Source organism: Bos javanicus, chromosome 17 (assembly GCF_032452875.1).
Source record: "Bos javanicus breed banteng chromosome 17, ARS-OSU_banteng_1.0, whole genome shotgun sequence".
In the NCBI taxonomy this organism is placed as follows: Eukaryota; Metazoa; Chordata; class Mammalia; order Artiodactyla; family Bovidae; genus Bos; species Bos javanicus.
In genome coordinates, this window is record NC_083884.1 from 73,159,574 (window position 1) to 73,169,485 (window position 9,912).

The 9,912-nt window shown below is 64.4% G+C and overlaps 2 protein-coding genes and 1 non-coding gene across 6 annotated transcripts; 2 read left to right on the top strand and 1 right to left on the bottom strand.

The window, feature by feature from the left end:
- Nucleotides 1-352: 352 nt before the first annotated feature.
- On the bottom strand, nt 353-4,476 carry TRMT2A (tRNA methyltransferase 2 homolog A). The gene is made up of 12 exons (XM_061385727.1): nt 4,245-4,476; nt 3,591-4,126; nt 3,286-3,394; nt 2,916-3,097; nt 2,675-2,789; nt 2,467-2,582; nt 2,284-2,395; nt 1,885-2,007; nt 1,654-1,729; nt 1,043-1,159; nt 849-945; nt 353-754 (listed from the first exon to the last, which is right to left on the bottom strand). Exons 1-12 carry the CDS (start codon nt 4,266-4,268, stop codon nt 523-525), a joined length of 1,839 nt encoding a protein of 612 aa, XP_061241711.1. The 5' UTR covers nt 4,269-4,476; the 3' UTR covers nt 353-522.
- RANBP1 (RAN binding protein 1) lies at nt 3,080-9,894 on the top strand. 4 transcript variants are annotated; one of them, XM_061385750.1, is made up of 6 exons: nt 3,080-3,240; nt 5,884-6,020; nt 7,303-7,460; nt 8,671-8,799; nt 9,098-9,163; nt 9,491-9,894. In XM_061385750.1, exons 1-6 carry the CDS (start codon nt 3,169-3,171, stop codon nt 9,604-9,606), a joined length of 678 nt encoding a protein of 225 aa, XP_061241734.1. In that variant the 5' UTR covers nt 3,080-3,168; the 3' UTR covers nt 9,607-9,894. The 4 variants fall into 4 exon arrangements, with proteins under 4 accessions (XP_061241734.1, XP_061241735.1, XP_061241738.1 ...); XM_061385751.1 differs by lacking the exon at nt 3,080-3,240 and adding an exon at nt 4,566-4,941; XM_061385754.1 differs by lacking the exon at nt 3,080-3,240 and adding an exon at nt 5,083-5,350.
- LOC133229287 (small nucleolar RNA SNORA77) lies at nt 9,192-9,313 on the top strand. The gene has a single exon (XR_009730522.1). It is a non-coding gene; the product is annotated as a small nucleolar RNA SNORA77 (small nucleolar RNA).
- Nucleotides 9,895-9,912: the final 18 nt, after the last annotated feature.

The window sequence follows — 9,912 nt, forward strand, 5'->3', positions numbered from 1 at the left end:
GGGGGCAGCTGGGCCACGGCCATAGGCATGAGTCTTGACGGGCGGGAAGCGGAGCTGTCCCAAGGGAACGGCCGGCCTGCTAGTCCTGGGGCTGCGGGTCCTCCACAGGCTGTAGCCTCGCAGAGGGTGGGGGTCCCCAGCTCCTCTCAGCTCTTGCCGCCACCAGGAGGGGCAGCCTCTGGGGCAGAGAGATGGATGGGGGCTCGGCACCGTGCCCTGTGTGCCCTGTGGGGTGTGGTGGGCCTCCAGGCCCTGCACCTCTGAGCAGCGCAGGCTGTGGGGTGCTGAAAGCGCCACTCCCAGTTCTGAGGTGCCTTTCGGGGCCTGCCCCCCAGGTTCATATCACAAACACTGGCAGTTCTACACTTGTTTATTCTGGCCCTTGTGGCTCGTTTGTGGGTGAGGGACGGGCTTGGTGGCCTCTGTGGCTGCTGCCTGGCTGTCCCCAGGCGGGCCTTGAGGACCCCAGGCTCCGCCTGTGGCAGTCCAGGCATTGTTCCAGAAGGCTGGTTTCCGCAGCCCCTAAGAAGCGGGGGAGACCCTGGCTTCCGGTGGGGTGTCACCTGGGGGTGCTGGTGGGGTTTGGACCAGAGATTTCTGGGGCTCCAGGGCCCCCGCACCATTAGGGTACTCCACCCTCTCAAACAGAATGAGCATCTCACAGTGCAGGGTCTGAGGGAACAGGTCCACAGCCACAGCCTTGACCGGTCGGAAGGGAGTACCCTTAACGCGGTTGGACGGGGCCCTGCAGAGGCTGTACAGGACAGAGCATGGTCAGTGCGTGGGTGTGGCAGGTCCCCTGCAGGGGTGAACCGGGCACCCAGCCACCCACCCGACCCCACACTCACTCCACGAAGTTGCCCATGGCTGCCCGCGGGTTGCAGGAGACGTACAGCAGCCTCCGGACGTTCTCTGCCCGGCGCACGGCCAGGACCGCCTTGGAGTCTGGGGGGAGACAGAGCCTCACGGGGGGTCCCCAAGGAGCCCCCCGAGGGAAAGGCCCCTGGGCAGCCTTCTCCCCCCTGGGGAGGCTGCCACTCACGCAGGCCGGCGCGGGGCGGGTCCAGAATGGCCACGAGCTGCTGGGAGGCCAGTCTGCTCACCAGGGCAGGCACCAGCTCCTCAGCCCTGCCACAGTGGAACTCCACATTGCTCAACTCTGCAAGGGGCAGGGCAGCTGTGTCACGGGGCGCCTCCTACAGGCCCGCCAGGCCACCCTGTGTCCCAGAGCCCAGAGCCCAGGGACCAAGATGCCTCAGGAAAGCCCTTCCCTGCGGGGTGGCCCCTGGAGAAGGCAATGGCACCCCACTCCAGTACTCTTGCTTGGAAAATCCCATGGATGGAGAAGCCTGTTAGGCTGCAATCCATGGGGTCGCTAAGAGTCAGACACGACTGACTTCACTTTCACTTTTATGCATTGGAGAAGGAAATGGCAACCCACTCCAGTGTTCTTGCCTGGAGAATCCCAGGGATGGGGGAGCCTGGTGGACTGCCGTCTATGGGGTCACACAGAGTCGGACACGACTGAAGGGACTTAGCATAGCGGGGTGGCCCCAGGCGTCGTGGTGCACCATAGGTCTGCAGTGGGGCCCACGCCACGCGGGCAGTAACGGCTCATGGCCGCCTGGCTGCCCCCCCACTGCTGGCCCTCACCGTTGTCCAGGGCATTCACCCGCGCGTCCTCCACGGCCTCCTGGGACAGCTCGACCCCCACGACTCTCTTCACCTTCTGGAGCGGAGATAGGAAGGACTGATGAGCACCCAGCCCGGGCGTCCTGGGGCAGTGAAGGAGGGGCTGGTACAGGGTGGGGTCGCACAACAGATAGGAAGGGGGACGACAGGAGCGGTGTTGGGGGTGCGCCCGGCCGGCGCAGTGGGGCTCACCCGGGCCAGAGCCAGGCCGATGGTGCCCGTGCCACAGCACACATCCAGCACCGTGCTGCCTGCGTCCAGCTGGGCCCAGTCCTGGATGAGCGTGTAGAGCACCTCGGCTGCAGCAGTGTTCACCTGTGTGCAGACCGGGCCATCAGAGTAGCCCTCCGCCTGACTCCCTCACCGCTTCCCTGCCTCCGACTCCCTGGGCACCCCAGGGCCCCTCCCAGTCTCCTGGCTCAAGAACACAGCTCAGTCAGTGCTGCTGCACCCTGCTTCCTCCCAAGCGCAAGCCCTTCGGGCCCCGCAGCAGCAGGCACCGCAGACCCCGCCAGTGGGCCTGGGCTCCCCCCAGATACTCTGCTCCACGGCCACCACCCCATCGCCCTCCTGAGCCCAGGCTCCGGCCACCTGAAAGAAGGCGTGGGGGGAGATGCGGAAGGTCAGCCCCAGCACGTCCTCACGGATGCATCGGTCCCCGGCCACATGCTCCAGAGGCAGGCCCTCCTGGCTGGGGGTCTTTCTGTGGGCACGAGACAGCGCTCATTCACAGCCCTCACGTGGACCCCTGCCCCAGCCATCCTGACTACTGACCGCTGTCCCTCCTCCACGAAGTAGAGGCAGGTCACCCCACTGGCCTTGCCCGGCCCCTCCATGAAGTACTGTGCCAAAGATGTCTTCAGCCCCGCCAGCTCCTCCGGGCTCAGGTTCTGAAGCAGGTGGTAGAAAGAAAGGGCTGGTGAGACTGTGTCCAAGTTCACTCTAGCCTGGACGCCCCTCCCACACTCTGCCCGCCCGAGACCTGTGGGTGGAAGTAGGCAATGGCCATGGCTTGGCCGCGGCGGCTGGTACGCACGGTCAGCTGCTTCCAGTGACCTGAGTACGTCTCCGGATCGTATGCCGAGTAGGGAGTGGACCTGAGGGAGCCAGAGGGCCCTGAGTGCCTGTGTCCTCCAGCCCCACCACCAGAGCCCCCTCCCGGGTTGGACCCCATCTTCTGCTCTCAGACCGCCTTGGACATCCCAGGCTGCCAGTGACCTCACCGGATGAACTCCTGGAACGCCCTCACCACCTGCTTGGTGGCCCCAGGGATGTGCACTGTGTCGAAGGGGGCTGCCACGGCACATGTCCCACTCTTGTACTTGCTGAGCCGGCAGCCCACTGTGTTGTCTTCCCCGTCCACGCCGACGCCAACAAGGAACTCACATTTGTTCCGATACTCGGTCTGCAGGAAGGGCCAATGGAAACAGATGCCGGTTCTCACTCTGACCGTCCAACACTGGCAGTGCAGAGGTGATGCGAGGCCCAGGCTCCCCGACGGGCCTGGCAGCTGAGGGCACCATGCCGACGGCAACCAACGGGTGCTTGGTGAGAACCAGAAGCAGCTCTAAGAGCGGGTCCCCAAGGCCTAACCTGCTGGGGGGAGGGCCGGACGCCCTCCAGGGGGCAGCAGGCCTTGTTGTGCTTGTGCCTCTGTGAGAGCAGCCAGGGCAGCAGGGCGCGATTCGTGCTCCCGATCTCCCTGTGGGCAGAGGAGGGGCGGTGGTGGGGCTCCAAACACCCCACCCCCCTGGCCCCGGGGGCGCTCAGGACCCCTTTGTCTGAGCCATAACACATGGCTCTTACCGGGCTAGCTCCCTAAGAGCCTGTGTGCGAGGTGTAGGAAGCGGGCTGAGCGAACGCAGCGCCCAGCCCGCGATGCCCGCGCCTACACTCACCTGGCCAGCTTCTGCAGCACTTGCTCACACTCCTGCCGCTTCCGCTCCAGCTGCTCCTCGTAAGGAACGGCCCAGAGAGGGGTCACCACGTCGGCGACGCACGCGGCCGGGCCAGCGGGGAGCTCCCCACGGTCCTCCTGCCGCCTCTTCTTGGCCAAGGGGTCAGCCTTGGGTCTGGCCAGGCGCGCGCTGAGCGGACGGCCCTTCCAAACCGCCCCGTGCAGCACGCACAGAGCCTTGTCGCGCTCGGCGGCGCTGCGGAAAGTCACGAAGGCGCAGGGCGGCTGCCCGAAGAGCTTCGTCTTGTGGGGCTGCAGCCCGAAGCGGCCCAGGAAACGCCGCACGTCGCTGAAGCTGGCGTGGCGCGGCACGTTCTGCAGCTCCAGCTTGAAGACCTCCGAGGTGAACAGGCCGGCCCGGATGTAGCCGTAGGGCCCCGGCCCCGCGGGCCCGGCCGCCGCTGCCGGCTCCTCCTCCCGCCGCGGGCCAGGCGCCTCGGCGCCGTCCCGGCAGGGGTCCCCAACATGCGCCGGGCCCTGCGTGCAGACGGCAGACGCGGAACTGGCAGCGGCCCGCGCGCCCGGAGCCCCGCCCCGGCCTCCCCAGCCCATCGCCGCCCCGGCCCCCAACCCTGCCGGCTCCCCAGCACCATACTTCGCTGTCTAGCTCGTCCCCCATCGTCCGCAGTGTCCGTCGCCTTGCCTGGGGCCTGGAGCGCACACTGTCCGGCTGCGGCCTGGGAGGGGCCGGGACGCGAACCCGCGGTGCTCGGGGCCGGGCCTCGGCCACGCGCTGCGCCGCCCGCCTGCTCCCCGGGCCCGCCGCCCTCCCGCCAGGCCGCCGGCGTGCTCAGGGCAGGAGGGGCGTCTCTGTCGTCCCCGCTTCCGGCGACGTCATCACCACGCGCAGTTCGACGCCCCCCCACCGCCCCCGCAGTCCAGTCCTCTAGCTCCAGGGGCGCGCGCGCGCGGCCGCGGGGCGGAAGTGCGCGCGAGGGCCGCCCGGAGTGTGTGCTCCCCAGCCGTCCCCCTCCCAGCCTGCCTGGCTGGCCGGGCATGCGCCGCGGGCGTTTTGGCGGGAAGCGCGGGGCGGGCCGGACAATGCGAGTGTCCGCCGCCCAAGCCCAATAAAGCTGCGCCGGTTTTGAATCGCGGCGCGTTTCCCGCCGCCGGGGTCAGGGGTCGGGGTTCGGGTCGCGGGGCGGAGGGAAGAGCGAGCTAGCGAGCGAGCGGGCGGAGGCGCCGGCGCCAGACGCGGAGGAAGGACCTGTGAGCAGCCGCCGAGAGGCCGCGGAGCCCGCGACGACCGAGCCCGCCGAGCCGCCGCCGCCGCGCCCATGGCGGCCGCCAAGGTGGGCCGGGCCGGGGCGGGCGTCGGGGGGCTCTGGGGCCGCTACCGCCGGCAGCCACGTGGGCGGGCCGCGTCGTCTCCAACCCCCGCCGGCCCGCGGGCCCGGGCGCCGCACCGCGTGACCTTGGGGTGGCCGGGCCTCGCGCCCGCCCCTGGCCGCCGCCGGCCCCCCGCGCGGACGCGGCCGGCCCACTCGGCTCCCCATTCATCCGGTGCCGGTCCGCGAGCCGCTATCCGCCTCCGCGCCCGCGCGGCCTGGCTGGCGGCCCGTGGCCACCTGGGCTGGGGAGGGGGGGGTGGTTGCCGTCCGGCCGAGTGGCCGGCGGAGGCCTGCGTTCCTGGGCCGAGCCGGGGAGCTTAGTTCGGGCGTCTTACCCTCTGGGGCTATGGATCTCCAAGCCACGTGCTCCGTGAGACAACCCAAAACCTGATCCTTTGTGCCCTGTAGTTAGTCCTCCGCACTGGATCAGAACTCTGTGGCTTTTATTTGCGTGAATCCTCTTGATTTTCACGCGTCATTTCACCAACCGAGATAAAGTTGGCAGAACTGAATTCTGCATACATAGTAGCACGCCGCCGCAACTTTTAAGCAAGAGCACAGATTTTTCTCACCCAGTAAAAACTCAAAAAAGGCTTTGTAAGAGAAGTGATCGACTCGAGGCCCTTCCCCCCACCCCCCACCCCGTTGTTGTGCCCTTAATCTGCACGTGGCAGTATCTGCGTTCCCATCTTACAAATGAAGTGCGGGGGCACGGGAGAGTTTGGGGAGTCTGAGGTGGTGTCTTGCATCTGAAAGAAAATATCGGAGTCTAGTGGCTCACTGCAGATTGGAGAAAGGCTTTGAGGGGGATAGGCCCTTCACTAGTGGGAATGCCTCGCTCTGGGCACTGGTGGGGTCTGGCGCAGCCAGAAGGGTCACTCACGTCTCCACCCGCCTCTGCAGGACACCCACGAGGACCACGACACCTCCACCGAGAATGCTGATGAGTCCAACCACGACCCCCAGTTTGAGCCAATAGTTTCTCTTCCCGAGCAAGAAATTAAAACGCTGGAAGAAGATGAAGAGGAACTTTTTAAAATGTAAGTTGGCATCTTTTCAGAAGTAGGCACATTCACTTTGAGGTCGAAAGTGTTTTTTTTTTACAGGTGTTAAGGTCTTGGCTTGACCTTTAACCACAGAATTTTGTGATGGTTACTCCCATGTTGAGACTGAGCTGCTCTTGAATACACTCTTTCCTGGCCCCTGGGACCCACACTGCCCTGAGGCCTGTTCCACTCTGCCCACAGTTGACATCTTCACAGACCCCTGTCGTTGCCACCTTGCCTTTAAGACTCCCACAGCCCCATGTCTGGTTGAGCATCGGGTCTTTACCAACACTGTCTTATTTTCTTCGACACTGGCATCCTTTGAAGCTCCTGAATTTCCGATTTAGTATTTTTAATGTATGAAATGATGCTCGGAATTACAGATAAAAGGTGGGTGGTTAGTCATTGAAGTTATATTTTTAAAAAATCATTGTGATCTTGGTGCCTTCAACAAGATGTTATGGTGGCCACGCACCTTGAAGCAGCACTCTCGGAAGCTGTGTGGCCAGGTGATTGTGAGAGAGTGCTGGCACCGCATGACATGGGGCCTTGGGAGACACAGCTGCCAGTTAGTGGGAATCGCTGGGCGGTGGGAGGGACGGAAGGGCCAACTCTCCACCGCTTCAAGTTCCCTTAGAAACACCAGAGTACGGTTTGAGTGCTCTGCTGTGGGTCAGAGGAGGGAAGCATAGGGGATCACCAGCACTGTGACCTCTCCTCTAAGACCGGGAGGCTTGAGACCAGTCCTAAGCGCCTGGGGTGGGAGGGGCGTCTGTGCCTCCCAGCCTCCCCAGGGAGGCCGGGCCAACGGGAGGGGCCTCCTCGTGGGCTCACTGCTTCCCTGCTGGTTTCGTGTGGCGCAGAGAGTAGTCTCCGCAGGACAGGGACCGGCAGAGCTGGGATCCTTGGCGAGGCAGATGGCCGAGCTGCTGTGGGTGGGAAGGCCAGCTCTTGGCCCAGAACCTGTGCCCCGAGTGGAGGCCTGCAGCCTGTCTTCCCAGCAGAGGAAAGGCCCCTCGTCCCCTGCCCTCCTCCGTGGCGCTAGGGAGCCCCGCACCGTGACGGCCGCCCCGGCCGGCAGTGCAGTGGGCCCTGTGAAGCGCCAGGCTTTCCTGTAGGGGTTGGGGCTCGTTGGGCCTCCTCGCTTTTCTGGTGATGTCCTGACCTGCAGTTCTGGAGTAAAAGGCAGAGATGTTTGGCGAGGCCTCGGGTGTAGACCCGGTCTCGTCCCTTCTGTGCCCGCCTAACGCCTCGCCCCACGGCTTTTTCCTCGCAGGCGGGCCAAGCTGTTCCGGTTTGCTTCAGAGAACGACCTTCCGGAGTGGAAGGAGCGGGGCACGGGGGACGTCAAGCTGTTGAAGCACAAGGAGAAGGGGACCATCCGCCTGCTCATGCGCAGGGACAAGACCCTCAAGATCTGCGCCAACCACTACAGTAGGCGGGGGGGGGGGGGGGCCGCGAGATCTGTACCAATCACTGCAGTAGGCGGGGCGAGGAGCAGGGCCCCTCACTATCTACACCAATCACTGCAGGGGGCGGGGCGAGGGGCGGGGCTCTCGGCACACAGGTGACCCGGCAGGAACCAGAGGGCCAGGGAGGGTGATGTGGCTGGACAGGCGGGGACGGGCCTCCCAGTACCACGGCCCCATCGACACTCGTGAGCCAGCCCCCATGCCCGCGCTCCGAGGTCCTCCCGCCCTGCCCCGCCCCGCCCCGCCTGTCGCTTCTGGCTTGGTCTTTGTTCTCCAGCCCAGTTTGAGGTGTTTCCCAGGGGTTTTCCCTGACCCTGCTTCTCTCAGAGCCTGGCTGGTCACCGGGTTTCCGGCCTGGTGTGCCTGTAGGTGTGTGGTGGCAGAGAGGGGCCTTGAGTGCCTGGTAGGCACGTGGGCTCACCGGGAGTCTGGGCTGGGATGAGTGGTCTCGGTGCTGAGCGTGACGTGTTCCTGGGGCTGGTCCTAGGAGACTTCTGCCAGGCACGTGGGGCGAGTATAGCCGTGGGGCACTCGTTTCTTGGGAAGCTGGTCTCCTTGAGTCCCTGCGTGGCCTGAGGGATGGGTGGCCACGCAGATTCCTGGATGTGGCTCAATCTCTGTGGTGTACACGCTGGTCATGGGCCTTCGGTGTCCACTTCCAGAGGCCTCTTTCCCTGGGATGTCCTTGGGCAGTGCAAGGCCGAGAGTGGTGGGTCTCCTTCACCCCACTTGTGGCTTATGCATTTCGGCTACAGCCCTGCCTGCTGTGGGCTGGGTCCTGATGTGTGGCCAGGCATGGACTTGGCCACATGGTGGGCACCCTGTTCAGGAAGGCTGGGCCTGCCCAGCTGCGGTCCACATCTGCCCTGGGTCTGCTCAGACAGGGACAGGGCCATGGCAGCTGGTGGTGAACAGGTCTCGTGGCGTTGGAGACCCTTGTTGAGGTGTCCTCGTGGTCAGGGAATGGCTGCCCTCTTCCCAGATTCAGGACAGTCCTGCTTTTAAGTGGACACGGGGTTTTCAGGGGTTTGGGTAAGATCCAGACCCACAAGCCTTTGTCTGGGCCTGGTTGGCGAAGCCCCAACCAGGCTTTTGCTCTAGTCGGGCCTTTAGGGGTCGGGGTGGGGGCCGGCCTGGCAGCCATGCGGTCCTCATGGGGCTTCTCCCTCCAGTCACGCCGATGATGGAGCTGAAGCCGAACGCAGGCAGCGACCGTGCCTGGGTCTGGAATACCCATGCCGACTTTGCCGATGAGTGCCCCAAGCAGGAGCTCCTGGCCATCCGCTTCCTCAACGCCGAGAGTAAGTGGGCCTGGACGTGTGCGGGGGGCCCTCTGGGAAGGCCCGCGCTCACAGGGCTGTGTCCAGCCTGCCTTCCCCGGGCTGCGGCGTCCTCTCGCTGGTGTTGTCGAGCGTGGCACCCAGTCGCTGGCCGCCTGGTGCTGAGGCGGCCTCGCCTCTGCTCTGTGGGGCCTGCTCCAGCACAGTGCCTGGCAGGATGGGCTGCCCAGATGGGAGCGGGGTGTCCGTGGGACCCTCCAGGACTGTGTCCCCCTTGCTGCTCAGGGATCTTTGGGGGCAACCTCTCTTATCTCTGCAGATGCACAGAAATTTAAGACGAAGTTTGAAGAATGCAGGAAAGAGATTGAAGAGAAAGAAAAAAAAGGTGCCGCGGGCCTGTGGGTGGGGGCTCTGCAGACTCACTCTGCACCCAGCCGCAGCCCCAGGCGGGTGCTTTTTCCGTCTGCCACAGGAACTTGCGGGGGCTGTGACCTCTGCCCTGTTACGGGCAGCACAGCTACCCCGGTACACGGGTGCTTTCTGGGGGTGGGCTGGCTGTGTCTCCCTGGGGCCGTGGGGGCTTGGGGAGGTGCTTGTGCCTGCTTGCTTGGGCTTGTTCTGCCGCCAGAGTCCCGGGCACACGCTCGCCTGGAGACGCTGGGGCACGGCCGGCTGCTGCGCCTCCCACTGACCTCACCCCTGTGTCCCCCAGGGTCCGGCAAGAATGACAGCACCGAGAAGGTGGTGGAGAAGCTCGAGGCGCTATCGGTGCAGGAGGGCGAGCAGCCCCAGGACGCGGCCCCGGCGGCAGTCGAGGAGGAGCAGTGAGGCGCCCCGGGCACCTTGCCCCCGTCTCCCCGTTTCTTTTTTTAATTTTGCCCTGCGCCTTCTTTTCGGTTTGTTTTTATTCTGTTTTGTTTTTACAAGGGACTTTATATAAAGAACTGACTTCCAACATTCAGGTTGTTTTTTTTCCAAGTTTTTGCCCTCATGAAGACAACTTCAGAAAATCCATTCCCTGGTCACGAGAATGTACCGTGCTAACTTTCTTTTCCATAGTGGAAACACTTATTTATAGTCATCAAAATAGCGAATAAACAACACATTTGAAACCTGCACGGAGGCAGGACGTGT

Bases quoted from the DNA above. Each gene is read 5' to 3' on its own strand.
- RANBP1 (XM_061385750.1), top strand. From the start codon at position 3,169: ATGCGAGGCCCAGGCTCCCCGACGGGCCTGGCAGCTGAGGGCACCATG. The intron at 6,021-7,302 runs GTAAGTTGGCAT...TTTTCCTCGCAG, and splicing joins GAAGAGGAACTTTTTAAAAT to GCGGGCCAAGCTGTTCCGGT. The intron at 8,800-9,097 runs GTAAGTGGGCCT...TTATCTCTGCAG, and splicing joins CCGCTTCCTCAACGCCGAGA to ATGCACAGAAATTTAAGACG.
- TRMT2A (XM_061385727.1), bottom strand. From the start codon at position 4,268: ATGGGGGACGAGCTAGACAGCGAA. The intron at 946-1,042 runs GTGAGTGGCAGC...GTCTCCCCCCAG, and splicing joins CCCGCCCCGCGCCGGCCTGC to ACTCCAAGGCGGTCCTGGCC. The intron at 755-848 runs GTGAGTGTGGGG...TGTCCTGTACAG, and splicing joins GCCATGGGCAACTTCGTGGA to CCTCTGCAGGGCCCCGTCCA.